Source organism: Conger conger, chromosome 1 (assembly GCF_963514075.1).
Source record: "Conger conger chromosome 1, fConCon1.1, whole genome shotgun sequence".
NCBI classification, from domain to species: Eukaryota; Metazoa; Chordata; class Actinopteri; order Anguilliformes; family Congridae; genus Conger; species Conger conger.
This window is the reverse complement of record NC_083760.1, coordinates 4,134,210-4,158,940: the sequence shown is the minus strand read 5'-3', so window position 1 is coordinate 4,158,940 and position 24,731 is coordinate 4,134,210. Positions and strand designations below refer to the sequence as shown.

Sequence of the window (24,731 nt, the reverse complement as noted above, 5' to 3'; positions counted from 1 at the left end):
GGAAGGCCTGTACACTTCAGAAATCATCCTGATTGCTATCCTGCATTACATCATCAATAAAGATGCGTGAGCCTGTTCCAGAAGCAGCCATACATGCCTAAACCATGACACTACCTCCTCCAGAGTTCACATGTTTCTACTCTACAGGGCGGCCTGTAGCGTAGTGGTTAAGGTACGTGACTGGGACACAAGGTTGGTGGTTCGATCCCTGGTGTAGCCACAATAAGATCCACACAGCCGTTGGGCCCTTGAGCAAGGCCCTTAACCCTGCATTGCTCCAGGGGAGGATTGTCTCCTGCTTAGTCTAATCAACTGTATGTCGCTCTGGATAAGAGCGTCTGCCAAATGCCAATAATGTAATGTAATGTAATCTACATGTCAAATACATGTTCCTGAAGCTAGGCTTCATGGGAACCTAAGGGGGTGATGGAAAACATCAGCATATTGAGTTTCAGCTGTATTAATCATACGCTACAGAATAACAGAATGAAGTCTTCTTACTGTCCATACTCTATGACATTTCATAGTCCAAAATTTTTTATTTGGGACTTTATCCAAGATGAAAACAATTTGACTTCAGCAAAAGAGCTGCAAAATAATATCCATTTTCAAAATTCAAACCAATGTGAATGTTAATAATAATCAGTTTTTCCTTCATGGATTGCAGCATAAAGTGCTTTACAGTAGACATGCAAAGCATGCGTAAAATAACACTTCATAAGAGTAAAAGGATTGAATGAAAAAAATGAATGTATGATTTTGCCTCGACTGTACAGCTACTGGCATTTGGTAAACTTATAGTTCTTTCGTACCCTTTCCCTCAAAATGAATCCAAGAAATATATCAATTCTAGCTTGTTTAAATTAAATATTCTGACTAGCCTAGAGCATGAAATGTCATAACCCATGTTATGAATATGAATATGTATTTATAGCTGTAATTTGATACCTGCACATTTGGTGGCAGCCTGACAACTAATCACAAAGGTCGTCATCGTAGCTGATGCGGTTAACCATTGCGTAAAGATCCGTGGATAATAGGCCCGCGTTTTATAGATGTTTAAATATTAAACTTATATGACATTCGCGAGTTATTTTCCACCTCGTTAAAAAAAATGCCAGTAGGAAGAAAAATCTAAGGTTACAATTTATTGTAAATTAAAAACGCGCATAAAAATTCCAAAAATAGGCAGAACAGTGACGCAGTAACGTCGCAGGCATCCACGGCCAGTCCCATATCTCGCATTTATAGTCGTTATACGGTCGGAACTGGGTAGATAGCGCCGTGACCTTCTTTGGCATCATTCTCCCTCAGCGACTGAGACAAAATGTTTGCTATTAGGACAAGCCACGTGCTCTGCTTTGTCTTCTCCTGCAGCCAAAGTTTGGCGTCCTTGGGTGAGTTTTACTAATTATTTAAAAAAAAAAAAATTCTGTCAAGTAGCACAAAATGAAAGATAGCATTGGCACCGCGTTTTTCCTTTCCTGAGCTTGAACAGTTAGCTAATAAAATGAGTCCGTGCAAAGTAACGTTAACGTGCATTAGCCTAAACTTAAAGTAAACAGGCAAAACAAAAACAACAAAAATGTTTTGGGTTTCAGTTCACAACTGTCAAATTCTCTGTATATTGCGCTTAGAAATGATCAAGAATAAGATTTGATGGTCGAAAGGCTTTGTGAAATGTAACTATAATTGAATGACGTCTATAAGTTATTCCAACTTGTCACCCATCTGCGATTTGACATTTGTCTATAGAATAAGCATAGGCTATTTCATACAACGTGTGTCTTTTCACTGATTTAATGTGTGAGTAGCGGATCTTGAAAGCAAGTTTCTGTTCCCCAGGTAGCTTCTGGCACATCTCCGACCTCCACTGGGACCCTACCTACACGGTGACTGACAACCCCGATCGTGTGTGCGCATCTAACGGCGGGCGGCCCGTACCCAACGCAGGGAAGTTTGGGCATTACCTCTGCGACTCCCCGTGGGACCTCATCAACTCGTCCATATATGCCATGAAAGATATTCTGCCAGACCCTGACTTCATCATTTGGACTGGGTATCTGAACCGCCTATGACACTGCTAATGAAAAACGGCAGTTCAGAAAGGGTGCATGAACAATATTAAGTGAAATTAAAATAGCTATGCAGTCAAAGTAAAAGTGAATCCTGTAGCTCAGGGGTCTCCAATCTTATCCAGAAAGGGCCGGTGTGTGTGCAGGTTGTTGTTTTAGCACAGGACTAAGACAGCTGATTCTACTCATCTAGGTCTTGATTAAAGACCACGATTAGTTCATTAGTATAATCAGGTGTGTTACTGCTGGGTTAAAACAAAAACCTGCACCCACGCCGGCCCTTTTAGGATAAGATTGGAGACCCCTGCTGTAGCTTGTGCGTAATAATCTAAGTCACTGCAAAAATTGAGTCATATGAGCTATAGTCTAGGCCTACGTATTATAAGGATATGAACAATTACCAATTTACTTCCCTCTTATGTTCCTAATTTCGTTATGCCGATTCGGTTCCTCAATCCACCCGTTGCTTTTAAACCAGCTCACACCAAGCGGTTTTCCCCGACTTTCACAGCGATGACACGCCTCACGTGCCCAACGAGCAGTTAGGCGAAGAGGCGGTGCTCTCCATCATCGGAAACATCACCCACCTCATAAAGCTCGTGTTTCCAGGTACGCTACCTTTAGCCAGGCGATCCAGGGGTCCATTTTGTCACCTGAGGTGTGGACAATCACCATGGCATTACCTGTATTTTTACAGGAGTCTCACCTAAACATACTCCCATTACATGGTTCTGACTGTCCTCACGACTCACTGGTGTGTATTTCTTAAAGATACCAAGGTGTACTCGGCATTGGGTAACCATGACTACCACCCCAAGAACCAGTTCCCGGCGGAACAGAACAACATCTACGAGCGGACAGCCCAGCTGTGGCAGGACTGGCTGGAGCCGGATTCCCAGCTCACCTTTCGGACAGGTAAGCCTTCGAGCGAGCAGGGGTCCCCATGCCTGGTCTCAGATAGATGGTCTAAAAGATGGTTGCTGAATTTAAATTAAAAAAAACAAAACAGGTTCACATCCTCCTGAGAGAGGACATGAAGTCCTGATGCACAAAGAGAAGAAGAAAGCTACTTATGAAATAATAATGATTTGTTATTTTGCTGATGCTTTCATCCAAAGCGACTGACAGTTGGGCTTGATTAGACTAAGCAGGAGCAATGCAGGGTTAAGGGCCTTGCTCAAGGGCCCAACGGCTGTGCGGATCTTATCATGGCTACACTGGGGCTTGAACCACCAACCTTCCGGGTCCCTGTCGTGGACCTCAACCACTATGCTACTTTACCTGAATTGTTTCCATAAATCTGTAATTGTATGAATGGACAGCCAATTATGTCAAATTCTGGAAGATAAAAAACATGCTTCTTCATTCATCTTTCTCATCCAGTTTTCAATTACACCACTATTTTTTAAGTGTATGGATTCCTTGCAGTTTGAACCAAAACCTTCAGCTGTATATTCTTACTTGAAAGAGCTTCCTTGTTTGAAGTTAACTGAACTAAATAGAATTGGACTAGATTCATCAATTGCATTGCATTGACTTGAACTAAACTAAATCAAATTAATGTGTAGGCCTGCTCAATTGCACTTAAATGAACTGAATTGAATGTAGAGAGCCGATGATCATCGTTTTTCTGTCTCTAGGGGGGTACTACACGGAGAAGCTCCTGAACCGGACAGGGCACAGGGTTCTGGTCCTGAACACCAACCTCCACTACGACCAGAACAAAGCCACAGAGACCATGGACGATCCAGCGGGACAATTCAGCTGGGTCGATCAAATACTGACCTCAGCAGCCAGCAACAACGAGAAGGTACTAATTACTACTATTAATTACTACTACTATTACTACTACTACTACTACTACTACTACTGCTAATACTACTGCTAATACTACTGCTACTACTACTACTACTACTACTGCTACTGCTAATACTACAACTATTACTACTGCTACTACTACTACTACTACTACTACTGCTAATACTACTGCTAATACTACTACTACTGCTACTACTACTACTACTACTACTGCTAATACTACAACTATTACTACTACTACTACTATTACTACTACTACTACTACTACTACTATTACTACTACTACTTACTACTACAACTAATAATTATAATTGGTTATTTATGAGACTTACAGCTGATTAGACTAAGCAGGGGACAATCCACCCTGCAGCAATGTGGGGCTAAGGGCCTTGCTCAAGGGCCCAACGGCTGTGTGGATCTTATCATGACTAAACCGGTGCCTGAACCCCCAGCCTTCCGGGTCCCAGTCATGTACCTGAGCCACGAGGCTGTAGGCTGCCCCTAGATGGTCCCACCTCCCTCTCCGTGTTAGCCAATGGCTGCACTTAGCTCCAAATGCAACAGGAATATCTGATTTCAATTGGACGAGTTGGATCCACATTCCCCATATTTTAGACATCTGTCCGCTCGGGAAACAATAAATAACCGAACAATTCATTCAAAATCCTGTTTAGTCTAATCAAATGTTAGTGACTTCGGATAAATAAGCATCAGCTGATTGTGTAGCTGTTATGTAAGGTAAAACATACAGCTTTTGGAGTCCAGGCACATATTTGGGAAGGAGAACAGAAACCGCATGAAACACGGGAACTGAACTTGGATATGAAACCTGTGGGCCCCTATGGGCCTCCAGTACAGAAGAGCACACAGAGCACTGTGTTTGTGTGCTAAGCTCTCTCTCTCTCTCTCTCATTCTCTCTCTCTCTCTCTCCCTCCCTCTCTCTCTCATTCTCTCTCTCTCCCTCCCTCTCTCTCTCTCATTCTCTCTCTCTCTCTCCCTCCCTCTCTCTCTCTCATTCTCTCTCTCTCTCTCTCCCTCCCTCTCTCTCTCTCTCATTCTCTCTCTCTCTCTCTCTCTCTCTCCTTCCCTCTCTCTCTCATTCTCTCTCTCTCTCTCTCTCTCTCTCTCCCTCCCTCTCTCTCTCGCTCTCTCTCTCTCTCCCTCCCTCCCTCCCTCATTCTCTCTCTCTCTGTGGTGTGGCTCTGTGCGACAGGTGTACATCGTGGGCCACGTTCCTCCGGGCTACTTCGAGAAGAAACGGCACAAGCCGTGGTTCCGGCCCAACTTCAACCGCCGCTACCTGGACCTGATCCAGCGGCACCACGGCGTCATCGCCGGCCAGTTCTTCGGCCACCACCACACCGACACCTTCCGCATGTTCTACGACCCGGACGGTGCCGGTAGGTGCCTCAGTGGTGGAATGACCTGCCTACCACTGTCAGGACAGCAGAATCCCTCCCCCTATTTCGACGCAGACTAAAAACACACCTTTTCAAACTCTACCTTAGTCCTCCCTCCTGATTTCCCCCGCCCCTCCTTTCTGATATCCCTATCCTCCTTGTCTAACCCAAAAAAAAATATTGCACTTATGATTACGACTATATGTTTAGAACAGCTTTCCATGTGTATTTTCATAGTTATGGATGTGATGCTTTGACTTGTGGAAGAACCTATGCACTTGTAAGTCGCTTTGGATTAAAAGTGTCTGCAAAATGACAAAAATGTAAATGTAAATGTAGGTGCTTCCCATTACTCTCAAAACAGCCTCAATTCTTCATGGCATGGATTCCACAAGATGTTGAAAACATTCCCTTGAGATTTTTATTAAGTAGGTGTATATTCCTAATAAAGTGCTCAGTGAGTGTGTCAGCTAATTCACTGTGATGTTACACACAGTGATGCAATGCATTGTGGGATCTGTGAGTGGCTTCGTTTCGTGCACCCACTCCTCTGAACAGAGTCCCCCATCAGTGTGATGTTCCTGGCCCCCGGAGTCACCCCCTGGAAGACCACCCTACCTGGGGTCCCTGACGGCGCCAACAACCCCGGAATCCGCGTCTTCGAGTACGACACCTCCACGCTCCTCGTCAAGGTACGCCGTTTCATCTGGAGGTGTTTTGTCAAGGCGAGGAGGTGCAGGCCCCGAGGGCAGGGGTGCACAACAAGGGGCCGATCCGTTTCAGGATTTTGTGCCAACTTCTGGTCTTAATTATTTAATTGACTCAATCATATCTTATCTGACGTGTGTACGAGTACCGGCTACAGCTGCAGACTGAAAGTGTATCTTTATGACTTTACTGTGCCCAAGTACAGGCTTGAACCGGGTCATTTATAGAGCTGTCAGCAAATTAAAAACAAGGCAACTGGTTGGAACAAAAACCAGTACGCAGATCAGACCCTTGGAGTGCACCCCTGCTCGAGACCAATGCTGACAATGCTGCCAGACCAGGGGTCTCCAACCCTGGTCCTGGAGAGCTACTGGGTCTGCTGGTTTTTGTTTTCACCTTAAGAGCACCTGTTGAGACCCAGGTAACCAGGTGAGGTCGAGTTAATTAATTAAATTAAGAGCAGTTGATTATAGTTAATTGCAGGGTAAGAACGAAAACCAGCAGACCCAGTAGCTCTCCAGGACCAGGGTTGGAGACCACTGTGCCAGACCAAATAACTCCAGTCCAGAAATCTATCAGATCTGGCCCTGGTTTCCTTTTCTCCCAGGTAATTCGCTGAGCTAGTAGTGCTACTGATCTGGTCAGACTATCTTTACACCCGACTCCCAGGTAAAGGGAGGGTGGAGAACCAGCAGTTCTCAGACCTCGAGGACCATGATTTGATGAGCCCTGCTCTAGTCTTTGGCTTGAAGGCATAAGTATCTGCTGGTATTTGGTGTGTTCCAGCTCTTAATTGCATAATGCTGAATGGCCCGTTTGTGCCTGTATGTACTCATATGTCCTGGTGTGGGACAGGTAACAGTGCTGCATATCAAGCTCCCTGTTAGACTCCTGTTCTCTTGCCAATGGGGGAGGGGGGTAATGTCAGGCGAGGCAGAGATTATGGGTGTGTTTATAAAGCATGTTTGACCTCCACAGATTATATCATCTTGATATTAAAGGACTTTAAACTGCAGATATCAGTGCGGCCCTTTCATCAGCAGAATCTGGAGATCTCTGCCTGTACCTGGGAGACCGGACGTGTCGCAAGTCTGATAGAAACACATCCTCATTCAGTAACATAGGATCCCTCTGTATCAGGGATCAGCAACTCACGGACCTCGAGGGCCGAGAACTGCGGGTTCTTCACACTCCCTTTACCTGGGAGAAAGACAGGACAATCAGTAGCACTACTTACCCGGGAGAAGAGAAAAGCAAGGTTGGATTTGGATTTGAGGGCTAGAGTTCATGATCCCTGCTCTGTATTTTACTTATATGACACAACAGCATTCTCTGTAGCAGGGCTGCCCAACCCTGTTCGTGGAAATCTAGGTTTTTACTCAATGTAATTAGTCATAGCATTTATGCATGTTGCTTCTGCTAAATGCCCAGAAGCAAATGTAGTTATATACTTGACCTTTTACCCTCCTGGTTCCTCAAACATCCACCGGTAACCTGGTCCACCCTTCACCTGTTCTCGTGACATGGTGATGTGCTACCTGTATCTATACCTGTATCACCTGTTCTCAGGCCATGGTGACGTACTACCTGTTTCTCTACCTGTAACCATGGTAACCCTTCACCTGTTCTAAGGACACGGTGACGTACTACCTGTTTCTATACCTGTAACCATGGTAACCCTTCACCTGTTCTAAGGACACGGTGACGTACTACCTGTTTCTATACCTGTAACCATGGTAACCCTTCACCTGTTCTAAGGACACGGTGACGTACTACCCGTTTCTATACCTGTAACCATGGTAACCCTTCACCTGTTCTCAGGACACGGTGACGTACTACCCGTTTCTATACCTTTAACCATGGTAACCCTTCACCTGTTCTCAGGACACGGTGACGTACTACCTGTTTCTATACCTGTAACCAATGGTAAAACCCTTCACCTGTTCTCAGGACACGGTGACGTACTACCTGAACCTGACTCACGCCAACATCGCGCGGGCGCGCTGGGAGAAGGAGTACCGCCTGACGGAGGCCTTCCAGGTGGCCGACGCCTCGCCGTCCTCCATGCACAGGGTCCTGGAGCTCATGGCGAGCGACCGCTGCTACCTGCAGCGTTACTACGACTACAACTCCGTCAGCTACGACCGGTCCGCCTGCGACCGCGCCTGCCGGGTCGACCACGTCTGCTCCGCCCGCGAGGTGGACTTCGACAGGTACGAACGCTGCCTGGAGACGGAGGGGGCTCCGCCCCCGGGCCACGCCCTAACGCCTCTGCTCCTGTCGGCGGCGTTCAGCCTGTTCTGGGCCTCCCAGTGACACGCCCCCACCGCTCTACCGCCGGCCCTGCGATCGGGGTCCTCCGTCAGCCGGTCCCGGAGGGCCGCAGAGTCTTCTCGGGGGTTTCCGTTCTTTTTAGGAAATCATTTTCCAGGACTTTTCAAGGACATTTTCCATGACTTACACACATGAAACGTGGACAAGGGCGGGTGGCGTGAACAGTGTACAAGTACCATAACCATTCATGTGATCACAGCGGCTAGCAAAAATGAAAAACGTTGAGAAAAATCTGGTCATCATTCCAGGTGTTCACCATGACTGGGAAAAATGTCCAGGTTTTCCAGAATGAGTGGGAACCCTGCTGCTGGTGTTATTAGTTTTTTTGTGTGTTTTTTTTACTTTTGGCACTTAAGTGCTCGTTTTAAGTCACTGGTTTACGCTTGTTATTTTAAGTCTCTGAATCACATTTTAAGAGTGCGCACACATAGTTTCTCAACCATAAACTGACTGCTGAAGTCATAGCCAGAGCTGGAGGAATTCACTGAATGAATGGAGCGATAGGCTGGACGGAATATTATTGGCCCATGTTATTATATCTAATGGTACACTTGAGATCATATGTCTTTGATGATGATTTTCTTAAGACTTGTGTCTGTTTGTGAAGGAATATATTATTTTGTAGCTTCCCAACGGCTGCCTGTGACTTTTGTTCAGTGAATGTGATGCAAGTGTGGAAGACCGTGTGCCTTAAGGGATTATCTTTAAGTAACCAGGTGTGCTTGTGTCCGTTTGGCCATCAGCAGTCAGAAAGCTGTTTTCCCCAGCTCTATGATAAAGAGGAATATGTACATGGCTGGAACAAAATTAAATATGGCAAGGGTACAGTGTTGAGGTAAAGCACAGAGGACACGTACGATACATCAGAGAGCTTGCTGCTTGTCAGAGAAAGCACCGTGCGGATGTTTTGTGAATCCTCTCCATGCTGCATGTAATAAGAGTGTCTTATCACAGTGCTCCTTTCCTCGACAATATTGGTTGTATTTTCCATTACAGTAGTCTGTGAGGCGGGACGGTAAAGTTGTGTTTTTTTGTCTAATGTATCATTTTTCATTCAATGGTACTGAATTTGTGAAACCCTTTTTCACCATCTGTGCCTAATTTAGCCAGTCGTAGATTCAGAAATAAGGAAGAATCCTGACACTGGCATCCGTCACATGACTGAAGCACGTTGGCAACTTGTTAAAAGTCAGGTGCGCTTATAGAAACCAACATTTTTCACAGAATATACAGTCGACCTTTGATTTAACAAGGTTCTCAGTAAAATAATTTAGCAACTTTATGCAAAGCATTTTCCTTGTAACTGGGTCTGTGACTTTGATCATTGCCATGGGACAGTAAATGAGTCATGGGTTGTGTAAGGGGCTTTTTGTGGTTCTATTATTAATGCACTCAGTGAACTGTGATGTACTGTACGCTCTAAGTACAGCACTCCACACCGATAATGCTGACTGTTGCTTCACCCAGTTGCTCAAACCCCAGTTTAAAAACATACAACTAATATACGGTTAAATCTATGCATACATGGGAACCATACGTCACACTTTACTTCACAGCCCAATACTTACTGTGTAAATACCAGGTACTTATTAGTTAACTATTCTGACTATGAAACAGGTTGTAAAACATATTACATAGTATTTACACATGGTACTTAGTGACTTTATTTCATAGTTCTTAACACAGAAATCAAAGTAGTTACCTAATAATTACACAGGGAGCTGTGTACTTACCCGGTAAATACTGGCTCATTAACGGGTTGTAAAATAAAGTGTTACTGAAACATCGTCTAAACCCATAATCAAAAGATACTACGGCAGTTATTCAGGGCCAATGCTTTGTCATCACTTATGTATAATGATTTTATTTTATGATGACTTGGTAAAGCTGATATGGAAGCATTTATTGGACACAAGCTGATTCACAAACAGCACATTGACTGAACCAGTTCTCCACCCACATGTTTGTCAGACAGAGGTGGGGAATCTCTGGACATGAACTCTGGGACTAACCATGTGACCCCGCACCCGATGAGGAGTAACCAGCCAGTGCATGCTGGGAAGGATGGTGGCGGGGGGACTCCAGTCAATTCCCGAAATTAAATTAATTTAATTTAAAAAAATGAGAAAATGCCCAGAACATTCAATGAGGATTTTCCAGCAGAGCGACTGAATTTCGAAGCCAGAGCCACCACAACTCAATTCACAGAATTAAAAACAAATGCTGATATTCCACGAGTATTTTTGCTCATTAATTCAACTGAATTTCAATTCCCTGAATTTACCGAATGGAAATGAACACTGATCGGCTCGGCTGCTGCGATTGGCTCCCGTGACGTCACATGACCAGGACCTGTTTGGTGGAGAGGAAGGGCTTCATGGCGTTGTCTAAGGCACGGGCGTGGTCCTGGAGCGGGACCTCGGTGCAGGCTGGGGGCGTGAGCTTCCCCTCCCGGATCAGGGCACACAGCTGGGCCAACATCTCCTGCATGGCCCCAGGGTCTGTGGAGCACAGACCACAGACAACACGGTCACAAACATCAGCGAGCCAGCACCTTCCTACCGCTTAACGGCAGCCTGTAGTGTAGTGGCTAAGGTACGTGATTGGGGCAGCCTGTAGCCTAGTGGCTAAGGTACACGACTGGGGCAGCCTGTAGCCTAGTGGCTAAGGTACATGACTGGGGCAGTCTGTGGCCTAGTGGCTAAGGTACATGACTGGGGCAGCCTGTAGCCTAGTGGCTAAGGTACATGACTGGGGCAGCCTGTAGCCTAGTGGCTAAGGTACATGACTGGGGCAGCCTGTAGCCTCGTGACTAAGGTACATGACTGGGGCAGCCTGTAGCCTCGTGGCTAAGGTACATCACTGGGGCAGCCTGTAGCCTCATGGCTAAGGTGCATGACTGGGACCTTGGAGGAGCCTCCCTACTAATACTCAACTAAACCAGCTTAGCGAATAACAGATACAATGCCCTCTATCAAAACACCCATGAATCCTTTTGTCCCAAACATTATGGCGGATGACACAAATGAATAAAAATGCCCTTCAATACAAGGTGAGAATCTGCACTTCAACCACTTTTTTATTTATGAATCTGAAATTTTGGAGTACAGAGCCAAATCGTGAAGAAAATATGTCTTCGTCCCAATCGTAATGGAGGGCACTGTAAATCTCACGCATCCGACCGATGGGACACGTTTGGGATTTCAGAATTTCCCGCCCCTTCTGCCGGACTCACCGTGGGCGTGGTCCCTCTTCCACTGGGTCACCCAGAACCCCCGAATCGAGACGTCTTTGAAGATCAGAGCACTCTGTGAGGGGAGGGAGGGAGATTTGGGGGTCACCCCAGCGCTGACTTAACGGGGCTCAATGCAGGCAGTCAGGTAAGGACAACCCAGCATAAACTGGTTATTTTATTTTAATTGTAAAACCACTTGAAACTGTAAAATGGAGGACGCATCCTTGTTTACCCATTAACACCTACTCTGAACCTCCGATTACTCCTGAGAGTTTCACAACAGTTTAAACTGTCAAAAACAAGAGGCTGTTTTAAAATGAGTACATTCGGATTTGAGAGAAGGAGGCAGAGGGAGAGAGAGGGAGAGCGAGAGAGTGAGTGAGAATGAGAGGGAATAGAGAGCAAGAGAGAGGGAATGAGAGCGGAGACAGAAGAAGACGGAGATAGTGACAGTGACAGCTATACTCCGCCTAGTGGAGAGTGTGAGTATTGCACGTTCCCCTCACCACGGGCACAGTGACGGGCTGTTTGGACATTCCCCCATATGTCACCATAGTCCCCCCAGCCCTGGGGAGGAAGGACAGGTGTTTAACACACACACATACACACACACACACACACACACACACACACAAGCACACACAAGCACACACTTGTACGGATATACGCAGGGACACACACACAGACACACACAAATATGGGCACATGCAGGCACGCAAACACACACAGGAACACACACAAACACACACTCACACACAGACACACACACAGGCAGACGGATAGACACACACGTACAGACACATGGACAAATAATCAAGCACAGTGCAGACTTGTGAGTGGGTGGCACTTATATACCAGACTTTACGGTAATCTTCCTCAGGCGGTCGGCGAACGTGATTGGTTGAGGGGACTCACTGTAAGTGGCGCAGCAGTTCTGTGGCACTCTTTCCACCCACTCCGTTCAGGGCCAGTTTGGGCCGCGGAACTTTCTGGAAAGGGGGTAAAACAGCCACATTGACTCCCCCCCCCTAAACCATCACATGACACATCAATCACTGTGATTCTCCCCAGGACCCACAACTTCACAACTCACACATAAAATTTAGAAATACAGTGGATTGTGCTTTGGATCTTCAGTAAAGTTATCAACATGTCAACTAATTAAAAAGACATGGCAAGATGATGCAAGAGGTTGGGCCAGTTTTGCAGACACAGTCCTAGACTAATTACAATTATGAAAGGAGATTTTCCACACAAAATTCAATTTAGTCCAGGACTAGGCTTAATCTGTGTCCGTGAAACCAGCAAATAGTGTCCCTGGATATAAGAACAGGCATTACTGCAGAAAAAAACTGTGAAATTCACATTACATGAAGATTAATGTTAATGTTCATCATCACTCTCCCTCATGAACAACATTTTGAAGATGAGCATGTTGTCCAGGGTACCTCTCCAATGACAATAGTCACCCCCCCTCCAGTGTAAACAGACCTTAAGGAGCTCTTTCATTCCGGGCTTCCGTAGATCCTCCTCCGTGATCACGTGACCGGCGCCCAGCTTCCGCAGAGACTCAGTGAGCTGTGATAGGTCCGGTCTGGGGAGAGCACGTACGGTCAGCTCCATAATGTTTGGGACAAAGACGTTTGGCTCTGTGCTCCTCAATTTCACATTTGTAGTCAAACAATTCATAATGGGGTTATTTTGGTTTCACCGTGTAGAAGCTGCAGCACTTTTGTTTGTATACGTACACCCCCCCCCCCAGGGTGCTGTAATATCACACACACCTGTCTCTGACCACCCCAGGTGCTGTAATATCACACACACCTGTCTCTGACCCTGGTGCAGTAATATCACACACACCTGTCTCTGACCCTGGTGCTGTAATATCACACACACCTGTCTCTGACCACCCCTGGTGCTGTAATATCACACACACCTGTCTCTGACCACCCCAGGGTGCTGTAATATCACACACACCTGTCTCTGACCACCCCTGGTGCTGTAATATCACACACACCTGTCTCTGACCCCTGGTGCTGTAATATCACACACACCTGTCTCTGACCCTGGTGCTGTAATATCACACACACCTGTCTCTGACCCTGGTGCTGTAATATCAGACGCACCTGTCTCGGACCACGTTGATGGTGTGGACCCCTCGTGCCGCTGCGATCTGGATGACCGCCTGGCCCACGCCGCTGTTCGCGGCGTTCTGGATCACCGAGTCCCCTGGGACAGGTGAGAGGAGGGGGCGGGTGAGCAGGGAGCACTCTGACTCACCTCACGTGTGTTCAAGAGGGCGAGAACAAATATTACACTGGTCAAGGGTCTCTCATGTTCTTATGTGCTGAATGACCTGTTCTCCTCATAATATGCTTTTATGCTCTTAAGTTCTAGATGTGCTGAAAGGCCCGTTCTCATTACGTGTTCTTATGTCCCCAACCGGTGACCCCCCCGAGACTTGTTCTGTACCCCTGAAAGTACATACTGTAGTGCTAGTCCCTGAGAAGTCCCCAATTACAATTTTGGCATTTGGCAGACGCTCTTATCCAGAGCGACGTACAGTTGATTAGACTAAGCAGGAGACAATCCTCCCCTGGAGCAATGCAGGGTTAAGGGCCTTGCTCAAGGGCCCAACGGCTGAGCGGATCTTATTGTGGCTACACCAGGATTAGAACCACTGACCCTGCATGTCCCAGTCCTTTACCTTAACCACTTCGCTACAGGCCGCCCCTCCCCACATTCGTTGCCGAGGTTACCTGGTTTCAGGGTCTCAAAATCAGACAGCATTCTGAAGGCAGTGCAGGGGTTCACCCCCAGTGTGGCGGCCGACAGCAGCGGAATGTCATTGGGCACTGGGGTCAGGACCTCTTCACCAAACACTGCGGCTGTCCGCCACGTGCCTGTCCAAAAATCAATCAATCAATAAATGAATAAATAAAATATGTGGCTGCACAGAAGCTAAATTGTACACAAGTGTTTTCTTGAACTTTAACAAAATGACAGGATCCTATATAACAGCGATTTACCAAGTCCAGCGTCCCTTGGAATTACCCAATCACCGGCTCTCAGGGTGGTCACCTGACTCCCGACCTCCACGACCACACCCACCCCTTCATTCCCGCCCACTGCGGGGAGATCTGGCAGTATGGCGTACGTTCCTGTACACAGTGGGAGGAACAGTGTCAGTATGTTCCTGTACACAGTGGGAGGAACAGTGTCAGTATGTTCCTGTACACAGTGGGAGGAACAGTGTCAGTATGTTCCTGTACACAGTGGGAGAAACAGCGTCAGTATGTTCCTGTACACAGTGGGAGGAACAGTGTCAGTATGTTCCTGTACACAGTGGGAGGAATAGTGTCAGTATGTTCTTGTACACAGTGGGAGGAACAGTGTCAGTATGTTCCTGTACACAGTGGGAGGAACAGTGTCAGTAAGTTCCTGTACACAGTGGGAGGAACAGTGTCAGTAAGTTCCTGTACACAGTGGGAGGAACAGTGTCCGTAAGTTCCTGTACACAGTGGGAGGAACAGTGTCAGTAAGTTCCTGTACACAGTGGGAGGAACAGTGTCCGTAAGTTCCTGTACACAGTGGGAGGAACAGTGTCAGTAAGTTCCTGTACACAGTGGGAGGAACAGTGTCAGTAAGTTCCTGTACACAGTGGGAGGAACAGTGTCAGTCATTCCTCTGACTCAGGGGTCCCCAAACTGTTTTCTGATGTGACCCCAAATGAGTATTCTGAAGTGCATGTGACCCCCGAACACATATTTTAAAGAGACAACAGAATTACACTTATTTTACCCCCCAAACCCATTCTCAAATCAGGTGACCCCCACATGGGAACCCCCTACTGTAAGTCAATAAATTAAATTGATCAACATTACATCGCAGTTATTTAGCTGACGCTTACATGACGTACAGACTAGGCAGGGGACAGTCCCCCCTGGAGCAATGAGGGTTTAAGGGCCTTGCTCAAGGGCCCAACAGCTGCGCTGATCTTATCGTGGCAACACTGGGGCTTGAACCACCAACCTTTCAGGCCCCACGGTCAAGCACCTGAGCCACTAGACTTATAAGCTGCCCGTCAATTCTCAAGCACGTTTATGGAACAGTATTTTTCAGACAAACGGACAGTGTGTGAGTCTTTACCCTGAATCATGTTGATGTCCGACGGGTTGATGGGAGCGGCCATCATCCGCACCAGCGCGTTCCTCTCCCCCAGGGAGGGCAGCTCCACGCTCTCCAACCTGTGATGTGACAAAACGCCGTTAGCACCCCTCCTTTAGCAGTAGGCCACACGCAGGGGGTGCCATCAGAGACTCTGGCCCCCGGGAAAAAGCCCCCCCCCCCAACACCCCAGAAGATCCTGTCTTCTGATATTGTTTCAGGGCCCCTGTCAGTCAATGTACATGAGGAGAAACATGACCTACGTGCCTTCACCTGATTATATGAGGGACATCGCGAAACTTAGCTGACAAAGACGTACTTGGACCACTGAGTGTTAATTCAACATATACCCGATCAACTTGGTCGGCGGCACACGGGAAATATAAAATGTATAACCTATTCAGTGTCGTCAACACATAGAAACAGTTACCGTTATGAGACAGGTGACAAAACATGGGGATATTTACATTTTAAGCGAAGTAGTTACTAAATTGCTAAAGCTAACTAAATTGATGTACAGACAAGTAGCAGCATGCGATTACGCAGCCGAATTAATGGCCCCTCGTCATATTTCTAATTAAAAGCGGGTTGCTGAACTTACTGGACGACTTGCGCTGGGTCTCCATGGTTCCTATACAGAAGGGCTTTGCAGGCAGAGACCGGTGCGGCCGAGGAGTACCTCGCTGCCAGTGACCGTCTACAGGAGCTCCGATCCGGCGAACGTTGCACGACACACGCCGGGACCAGTGTTCTGCAAAGCGGAACCCCAATTCTTTTGACGAGCAACCCTACGCGGTGTGGAAGCTCCATTTTTAATAAAGTGGTTTTGGGGTAATTCCCCTTAAATATTGAACGGTTATCAGCAAAGACTGTGTTGTTGTGTCAGGACGAGCTGGGAGCTGCCATCTTTACCGTAAGACTACAAATAGAAGCTCACTTCTCTTTTGCTGAACCAGGTTCCGAGTCACACGTTACATATATATGCCTGTACTTAGTTCTTATAAGTACATAATAACATTGTTATTATCTCCCATTCAAATGTAGACTGTATGTCATGTATATCATATCGCATAATCTACGAACATATGGTAACAATGATTTTGAAAACTCGGTCCTGGGGCCCACCTGCGTATGCTGGCTTTTGTTCCCACCACATTAGTTAACCCAGAATTTTAATAAAATATAATCTTTTCTTAATCGGGCGCCATCCTTGTTTATATGTATAATTTACCTTCTTATAAAACATTGACCACAGGGTGGCGATATTTCACCAAGCACCAACAGACGATTCAACGTTTGAACACAACACAACACGACACACGACACAGATCTGCACATCTGTTGGGCCCTTGAGCACGGCCCTTAACCCCACATTGCTCAGGGGGATGCTTAGTCTAATCAACTGTAAGTCGCTTTAGATAAAAAGCGTCAGCTAAATAACTGATATACGAAAAAATGAGGCAAAAACCTAATCGTTTGCTTGTATCTTTATTCATGAAGTCAGAAGTAACAATAAATTACAAAATAATTTACTTTCTTCTATATGAAGTAATTTTTACTGAGCAAAATATAACTGTAATCACATTAAAAATTCAAAGAGGAGGGGAAGAGGCGCCGGTTTGAAATCGCCGTCAATCGTTGAAATCGCCGCCCGGTCGTAGCCTATCCTCGCTTCGGGTAGGGCAGCAGTGGAATTCAAGGAGACCGCCCCTAGGAGTTCTAAACGGTCTACAGGTGATTGCTTTTGACAATACACAATGCTGATTGCCGAGTTAACAAAACATAAATAGAAAATCATCCAACACCTGGCACTTTGTGGTGGGGTGGCGCTCAAGGTTAGATAATTGTGTGGCGCACAACAGCCCTGTTTGTAGCTACCAAGTGATTTGACTTTATTTACATAATCATAAGACACGTTTAAAATAAACACACATCATGCGCAGCCAATAAATAAGCACGGACCATCGTGCATAACGTAATTATATATGTTAAAACCCCAAACACCCCAAACCCTTAGGTTTCATTCCACTTGATTTGTGTTTGAGCCAGGCCTGTTTACAAAACACGGTCACCAATTCTTTACACTTACGTGTATTTCTTTAGAATACCTTTGGGAGATGGGGGGTATATTAATACTATAAATCCAAACTTATCACTGCAACTGACCACAACTCAAAACACGGTTAGGTCCATTTCTAGACAAATTACCCCTCTCCCACCCACCCACACCCAGACACAGACACAGACACACACACACACACACACTCTTTTCTTTTTGCATCTTCCACCACCATTCTTTTTTGCCAGCCGGTTATTTTTTACATAAAAATATTACGTACAAAAATAGGCCATAATGCAGTTAGCTCCAGGCACAGTGCATCACGTATAAAATATGAAATATGAAATATGAAACATGAAACATGAAACATGAAACATGAAACATGAAAATACACAAGTTATAATTTTGAAGCAGGCACAGATCCGGGGGGAAATCCGAATTACCATGAGCCACTGCTTTATACTGAGTGACAGCGGTGACTCGTCTTCCTGAGATGCGAGGCCCTGTTCGCTCAGACTGATCGCTGATGAAACCACCACCTCCACATAGTTAAAAAAAAAACACAGAACAACACGCAATACGTTCGACAGCCGCGACTATCTTCCTGTGTGCGGAAAAAGTGGTTAAGCCTCAGCACGCGATCGGCAGCCGCGGTCGTCATGACAATTCAGTTTCTAGCCGAACGCCACCGAGAGTTGTTTACGCGACGCTCTTCTGACCGCTTTTCTTAAGAGCAGCAGACCCAGGTAATCTCCCCACCTTCATTGGCTGTGTCTCAAATCGCAGACTTGTGGACCAGTTACTGCGTAAATCAGGCGCGGAATGCCAAGCATTCCCCTCTTTTCATTTATTAATAAAAAAAAAATGCATCTCAAATGAACAGATTCGTTATGTTCTTGCATTCTAAGTAGTTGACTTGTTGGTGCACTTGTAAGTTAAGCTCATGAGAACAGGAGTGCACAAGTGTGCAATTTCAGACACAGCCACTGGGTTGCCAAACCACCACTTTCTGCTCATTAGCACAGAACAACACAGCCTGTGCAAAAGGGTCCAATCAACTCACTCACTCACACCGTCGCCCAGGGCAACTGACCGACTGACAGCTGCAGATCTGCCAGAACATTCTTCCACCGAACACAGCAACACAGCTCCTCCGGACATTAACTGGAGGGGTTCACTGAGAGAGCAGCAGGTGAATCAGCAGGTTTACAAGCCCATGACTCAATATATACGCTGTTGGCCCCAAGGTGTGTGTGGGTGTGGGTGTGAGTCTACGCGTGTGTGTGTGTGTGTGTATGTGTGTGTGTGTGTGTGTGTGTACGTGTGTGTGTGTGTATATGTGTGTGTGTGTGTGTGTGCATGTGCGCATGTGTGTATGTATGTGTACACGTGTGTGTGTATGTATGTGTACACGTGTGTGTGTGTGCGTGTGTGTATGTGTGCGCGTGTATGTATGTGTACACGTGTGTGTGTGTAATATGTGCGTGTACACGCGTGTGTGTAATATGTGCGTGTACACGTGTGTGTGTAATATGTGCATGTACACATGTGTGTAATATGTGTGTACACGTGTGTGTATGTGCGTGTACACGAGTGTGTAATATGCGGGTCACGTGTGTGTGTATGTGCGTGTACACGCGTGTGTGTATGCGCGGGTCACGTGTGTGTATGTGCGTGTACACGTGTGTGTAATATGTGCGTGTGTGTGTAATATGTGCGTGTGTGTAGTATGCGGGTCACGTGTGTGTATGTGCGTGTACACGCGTGTGTGTATGTGCGTGTACACGTGTGTGTAATATGCGTGTACACGTGTGTGTATGTGGGTCACGTGTGTGTGTATGTGCGTGTACACGTGTGTGTGTGTAATATGCGTGTACACGCGTGTGTGTGTGCGTGTACACGCGTGTGTAATATGCGTGTACACGCGTGTAGTATGCGGGTCACGTGTCCCAGTCCCACTCCCTGCAGGCGATCTGCAGCAGCCGGAGCTCCAGCTGGGCGGCGTCGGGGCGCTCAGCGGGGTTGGCCGACAGCATGTCGCGGATCAGCCGCTTCAGGCCGGCGCTCATGCTCTTCTTCCGCGCGGGGATGAGCAGCTGCAGCCGCGGGTTCCCCAGCAGGGCCTCCCCCAGGGGCACGATCTCCGCGCCCCGCTGCACGTACGAGCCCAGCAGCTCCTTCTGCGTCTGCGTGTCCACGAACGTCAGGCGCTCCACCATGGCCCAGATGATCACGCCCAGCGCGAAGATGTCCGCCTTGGCCGTGTACTGCCCCTCCCACACCTCCGGCGCCATGTAGAAGTCCGTCCCGCACGCCGTCGACAGGAAGCAGCGGTTCACGTCCGGGTTCAGGCCCGAGGAGGAGCACACCTACCAGCGCCAGAACATCAGAGCACAGAGTGATGAGTGTGTGTGAGTGTGTGTGTGTGTGTGAGTGTGTGAGCGTATGTGAGAGAGAGAGAGTGTGTGTGTGTGCATGTGTGTGTGTGTGTGTGTGTGAGTGTGTGTGTGTGTGTGTGTGTGTGTGTGTGTGTGTGTGTGTGTGTGTGTGTGAGCGTATGTGAGAGAGAGTGTGTGTGTGTGCACGTGTATGTGTGAGAGAGAGAGAGTGTGTGTGTGTGTGTGTGTGTGTGTGTGTGTGTGTGTGTGTATGTGTGAGAGAGAGTGTGTGTGTGTGAGAGTGTGTGCGCGCGTGTGTGAGAGAGAGTGTGAGTGTGTGTGTGTGTGTGTGTGCGTGTATGTGTGAGTGAGAGAGAGTGTGTGTGTGTGTGAGTGTATGTGTGAGAGAGAGAGAGAGTGTGTGTGTGTGAGTGTATGTGTGAGAGAGAGAGAGAGTGTGTGTATGTGTGAGTGTGAGAGAGAGAGAAATAGAGAGAGAGAGTGAGTGTGCATCTGTGTCTGTGTGCAGGAGAGCGTGTGTCTGTCTGAGGGTGTCAACTCTTCAGCCGATCAACAACTTAAATTAAGCACCAGATCTAAATGAACATTCAGCAGCTTCACGCAGCGGAGAGAGGCTCCGGTCTCTCGGGCCCCACCTTGCTGAGGCCGAAGTCGGCCACCTTGAGCGTGGGCTCGGGCAGGCCGGCGGGCGAGCGGTCCTGGGAGATGAGGATGTTGTCGGGCTTGAGGTCGCGGTGGATGATGTTGTTGCGGTGCAGGAAGGCCAGCGCGCTGCCCAGCTGCAGCATGAAGCTGGTGTTGGTGCGGCGGCTGGGTTTCCGCGACAACAGGTACTCGTTCATGTCCCCGCCGTCGCAGAAGTCCATGACGAACCACAGGTAGTACGCGCAGCGGGGGTCAAAGGTTATCTCGCCCTTCAGCGACGTCTCCACCAGCTGGGGGAGAGGAAGGAGCGGGGGATCCGTTCACCCAGTCATCGACCGATTCGTTCATTAACCGATTCATTCATTGACAGGTTAATTAATTTACAGGTTCATTCATTAACCGATCCATTAATTCATTCATTAACAGCTTCATTCATTAACCGATCCATTCATTAACCGATTCATTCATTAACCGATCCATTAATTCATTCATTAACAGCTTCATTCATTAACCAATTCATTCATTAACTGACGGATTAATTAATGCAGTCGCAAATCAAAGCAGTTGTGATGTTATCTATGAATTAAATAATGAAATCCAGTTGCTAAAAATCTGCGTTAAAACCAACTTATTTGGTGTCCCACAGGGCTCTGTCATTGTTTTTAATAATATGTTTTTAATAATAATAACAGTAATATCCCAGCAGACTGCTTTCACAGATAACAAACCGGTTTTCCTCCAGGCAAAGGACAGGACAGGCCTCTTGACACAACTATTATTCAGTTTTGGCACCAAAAAAAAAAAAAAGGTGTTTTTATTGGCAACTCTCCGCTTGCATCCGTTAGCACACGCTAACAGACTCCAGGACATGACGTCAGGGAGTCTGGAGTGAGCCTGGTGGGCGGGGAAGCTCCCATCAGTCACAATACCCGGTTATTATTATTTTTTGGGAATGGAATGGGGCTCAGTTTTAACGGGCCAGACCGTGTTCCCAGGAACAAGGCCAAACATGCAGCCGTGACATACCCCGGGGGCAAGTTACACTCTGCTGCTGAACCCAGGACAGAGCAGAACTTGGCCCAGGTACCCAGAACTGGCTCGAGTCAGACCCGATCATTTAACAAACTGCTGTCATTACTCTGCAATCAATTGGTCAGTTTTAATCTGGCTGCAAGCATCCGTCCTCATGGCTCTCCAGAGCCAGGAGACCCGCTGGTCTGTAAGATCTGTGGTGTGGCTGTGGGGCGTGTCACTTGGGGTGTGGCCAAGGACAGGGTGTGGCCCTTGGGGGGTGTGGCCTATGGGAACGTGGCCTATGGGGGTGTGATGTGTGGCCTATGCAGGCGTGGCCCTTGGAGGCGTGGCATGTGGGGGGGGGTTTGATGTGTGGGGGCGTGGCCTGCGCGGGCGTGGCGTGTGTGGGCGTGGCCTGCACGGGCGTGGCGTGTGTGGGCGTGGCCTGCGCGGGCGTGGCGTACCTCCAGGTACAGCGGGCAGCTGCAGCCGTGGCTGAGGGCTTGGGCCAGGGCGTCCCGCTGCAACACGCACTCCTCCAGGTGGATGACGTTGGGGTGCTGGCTCTGGATGCTGCTGAGGGCCCAGAACTCGCGCAGGGCCAGCTCCACGTTCTCCGGGGCCTGGCAGCGGATCTTCTTCACCGCCACGCGCGCCCCGGACCGCCGGGCCAGCGCCTCGTACACCACGCCGTACGTGCCCCGCCCCACCTCCTGGACCAGCTCGTACTTGGGCTGCCTGCACTGCATCATCAGGCCATCTGAGAGGAGGGGGGGGGGAGCAGTGTGTTCTGGGTAGTGTAGGAACTTAGTCCTTTGGAAAGTAAAACTTGTAGTTCTAAAACACAAATTGTGAAGGAAAATATATTTTTTGCAGTGTATATTATATACCCCCACCTGAAATGAAAGTGAATAACGAAATATGAGGCGAACACAGCCTCTATAATGGCCCCGCTGTCACGTTGGTGCGGCACGCCTCCGTAATCAAAGCAGACGAGGCGTGCAAACCACTTACCTGTCAGACAGGTCGTTGCAGCAGTTATGGGCACACCTGCCGACTTGCATCCTGGTCAAGAACCGCGCAAAAGTTTCGCCCGGGTACTTGAGAATAGCAGCGCATCATCGAGCTAATTGTGTAACCGGGATCAAACGCACTGCTCTTTTCTTGCCGTAAGGCTCTGTCTGTGCTTGGTCGTACAGTGGAACGCTGCCTGTAATTCAGGTGACTTATGAGTTTTTGCGTGTCATCCTATATGTCACTATCCGATACTGTAACTATGTGGGTCAGAGGTTATGTAAAACTATTGTTTATAATCACTCCAGGTTTGTTACAGGAGTTTTCGATAATTGACAGCCGTGAGGAGCTGAACACGTACATCATTTAAGTAGCCTACGTGTGTCCGTTTCCTCTACGAATCAGACGCGCTAAAGTTCAGCAGCAGCTGTTCGCGTCTCGCCACAGTGTACAAGCGCTTACTGAATGTGACATTTCTGGCTTTACTGTCTTCATTATTCCTGGCTCAAACGATGCCAAAAAAACAACGTATGGAGGGCGTTGTGTAATTATCACTTATGCATGCCATGTAGCGATGCAAGCTAACGTTAGCTCAGTCAGAGCAGGGCAAACTTTGCTGACATTCTATTGACAGCCTGATCCAGCTGTAGTATGCTTGGCTGCCTCCATTGCGCTATCAAAACAGCGAGTGTGCATTCAACAGCTTGTTAACTCATTTCTATAAATGCAATTTGCAAAACAGAGTCAGCGCATAGCTCCCGAACTACCCGGCGAATTAAAGTTATTCACATACAAAAGTTTCGATTCCGCAGATAGCAGTCCGCAGCTAACGTCATTAGTCATCATAAACTTTTCAGTGTCGGAACTCGCTCATAAACTACCATTGGTCGACTTTCTCTTAGAGAGTAAATTTGCTTGTTATAGCATCTAATCGGGGTGACAGACTTTAAGTGTTGTTAACTTCTGCGGGGATCTATTATCTACATAAACAGACGTGTAGATGTGCAACTGTCAGCAGCCATATTAAACTGAAATCTAGCTAGAGCGCGACATTGCTGTGTGTGATAGCTAGCCTCTTGCTAGGGAAGCAATGCCTATAACCAGGTAGCATTAGCGACAGCAGCAGGTTAGCGAGAGACCCTAACGCAACAATGCCATGCGTTCGCTCCTAATGGCTTAACGCCCCTAGCCAGCATACTGACAGCCGCAGTGCAGTAAGTGTCACAACAATCTGCTTGAGTTAACCCACTTTTTTGAATTCGTCAAACACACTAGATTGACCTATTTCCCATTTGGACTACGTGCCGCCCGTCGTTCGGTCGAGATCTTTCAGTTTTCGAAGTGCAACAGAAAGCAGGAGAACCAACTGAATGCAGCGAATCGTGGACCAGGGTTCGTTGTCCCAACAAAAACGCTCTTTCGGTCCGTCTTGGGACCCTGAAATTTATCAGCGCGTCGGGCGACAAAAATAACATAAAGACAGCAATCACAGAGTGAAATAAGCGTGAAAAAAGCCCCACCTGTCGCGTAAAATCACGTTTCCTCCGTAGTTTGTTTCATTCCGTGCCTTCGCTGGCAGCCACATTGTTCGCGGCCACGTAGCGCGTTCACGTCTACGAGCGCGAGCGCCGCGTTGCCAGGTTTGCGCTAAAAACTCACCCATTATCAATAATATACCCCGTTAGCATCCGGCTAGTCCAATTCAGTTTTTCAACCCGTTCCCCCCTTTTAAAACAATACCTTAACTTCCATATTGTCTCACACATTCACATGCTCTTCTCCCGTACACATATCATATTTTTCGAAACACGTGTTTATTCAGCCAAAACAAACAAAAACACAATTTGGCACCCTTATGCCAG

General features: G+C 47.4%; 3 protein-coding genes across 4 annotated transcripts; 1 reads left to right on the top strand and 2 right to left on the bottom strand.

Annotated features, from left to right (window-relative positions):
- The first annotated feature begins 1,084 nt into the window (after positions 1 to 1,084).
- Positions 1,085 to 9,806, top strand: smpdl3b (sphingomyelin phosphodiesterase acid like 3B). The gene is made up of 8 exons (XM_061216246.1): positions 1,085 to 1,397; positions 1,846 to 2,059; positions 2,587 to 2,684; positions 2,847 to 2,990; positions 3,716 to 3,885; positions 5,108 to 5,294; positions 5,853 to 5,986; positions 7,953 to 9,806. The coding sequence occupies exons 1-8, from the start codon at positions 1,328 to 1,330 to the stop codon at positions 8,316 to 8,318; spliced, it is 1,383 nt and encodes a 460-aa protein (XP_061072230.1). The 5' UTR covers positions 1,085 to 1,327; the 3' UTR covers positions 8,319 to 9,806.
- Positions 9,807 to 9,984: 178 nt separating this feature from the next.
- On the bottom strand, positions 9,985 to 16,675 carry mecr (mitochondrial trans-2-enoyl-CoA reductase). The gene is made up of 10 exons (XM_061216267.1): positions 16,340 to 16,675; positions 15,721 to 15,818; positions 14,601 to 14,732; positions 14,331 to 14,474; positions 13,698 to 13,800; positions 13,063 to 13,165; positions 12,487 to 12,560; positions 12,078 to 12,138; positions 11,572 to 11,644; positions 9,985 to 10,837 (listed from the first exon to the last, which is right to left on the bottom strand). The coding sequence occupies exons 1-10, from the start codon at positions 16,546 to 16,548 to the stop codon at positions 10,674 to 10,676; spliced, it is 1,161 nt and encodes a 386-aa protein (XP_061072251.1). The 5' UTR covers positions 16,549 to 16,675; the 3' UTR covers positions 9,985 to 10,673.
- Positions 16,676 to 19,737: 3,062 nt separating this feature from the next.
- LOC133107300 (serine/threonine-protein kinase pdik1l-like) lies at positions 19,738 to 24,501 on the bottom strand. 2 transcript variants are annotated; one of them, XM_061216295.1, is made up of 4 exons: positions 24,390 to 24,501; positions 22,320 to 22,615; positions 20,832 to 21,131; positions 19,738 to 20,166 (listed from the first exon to the last, which is right to left on the bottom strand). In XM_061216295.1, exons 2-4 carry the CDS (start codon positions 22,605 to 22,607, stop codon positions 19,738 to 19,740), a joined length of 1,017 nt encoding a protein of 338 aa, XP_061072279.1. In that variant the 5' UTR covers positions 22,608 to 22,615; positions 24,390 to 24,501. The 2 variants fall into 2 exon arrangements, with proteins under 2 accessions (XP_061072279.1, XP_061072286.1); XM_061216302.1 differs by lacking the exon at positions 24,390 to 24,501 and adding an exon at positions 22,870 to 23,184.
- Between the last annotated feature and the right edge of the window lie 230 nt (positions 24,502 to 24,731).

Excerpts from the sequence above, each read along its gene's own strand:
- mecr (XM_061216267.1), bottom strand. The coding sequence starts at position 16,548 with ATGGAGCTTCCACACCGCGTAGGGTTGCTCGTCAAAAGAATTGGGGTT. Across the intron at positions 14,733-15,720 it reads GGACATCAACATGATTCAGG|GAACGTACGCCATACTGCCA; the intron begins GTAAAGACTCAC and ends CACTGTGTACAG. Across the intron at positions 11,645-12,077 it reads AGCCCGTCACTGTGCCCGTG|AGTGCTCTGATCTTCAAAGA; the intron begins GTGAGGGGAACG and ends CTCCCCTCACAG.
- LOC133107300 (XM_061216295.1), bottom strand. The coding sequence starts at position 22,607 with ATGATGCAGTGCAGGCAGCCCAAGTACGAGCTGGTCCAGGAGGTGGGG. Across the intron at positions 21,132-22,319 it reads GCTGCCCGCTGTACCTGGAG|CTGGTGGAGACGTCGCTGAA; the intron begins GTACGCCACGCC and ends CCTCTCCCCCAG. Across the intron at positions 20,167-20,831 it reads CCGACTTCGGCCTCAGCAAG|GTGTGCTCCTCCTCGGGCCT; the intron begins GTGGGGCCCGAG and ends TGGCGCTGGTAG.
- smpdl3b (XM_061216246.1), top strand. The coding sequence starts at position 1,328 with ATGTTTGCTATTAGGACAAGCCACGTGCTCTGCTTTGTCTTCTCCTGC. Across the intron at positions 2,991-3,715 it reads CCAGCTCACCTTTCGGACAG|GGGGGTACTACACGGAGAAG; the intron begins GTAAGCCTTCGA and ends TTCTGTCTCTAG. Across the intron at positions 3,886-5,107 it reads CAGCCAGCAACAACGAGAAG|GTGTACATCGTGGGCCACGT; the intron begins GTACTAATTACT and ends TCTGTGCGACAG.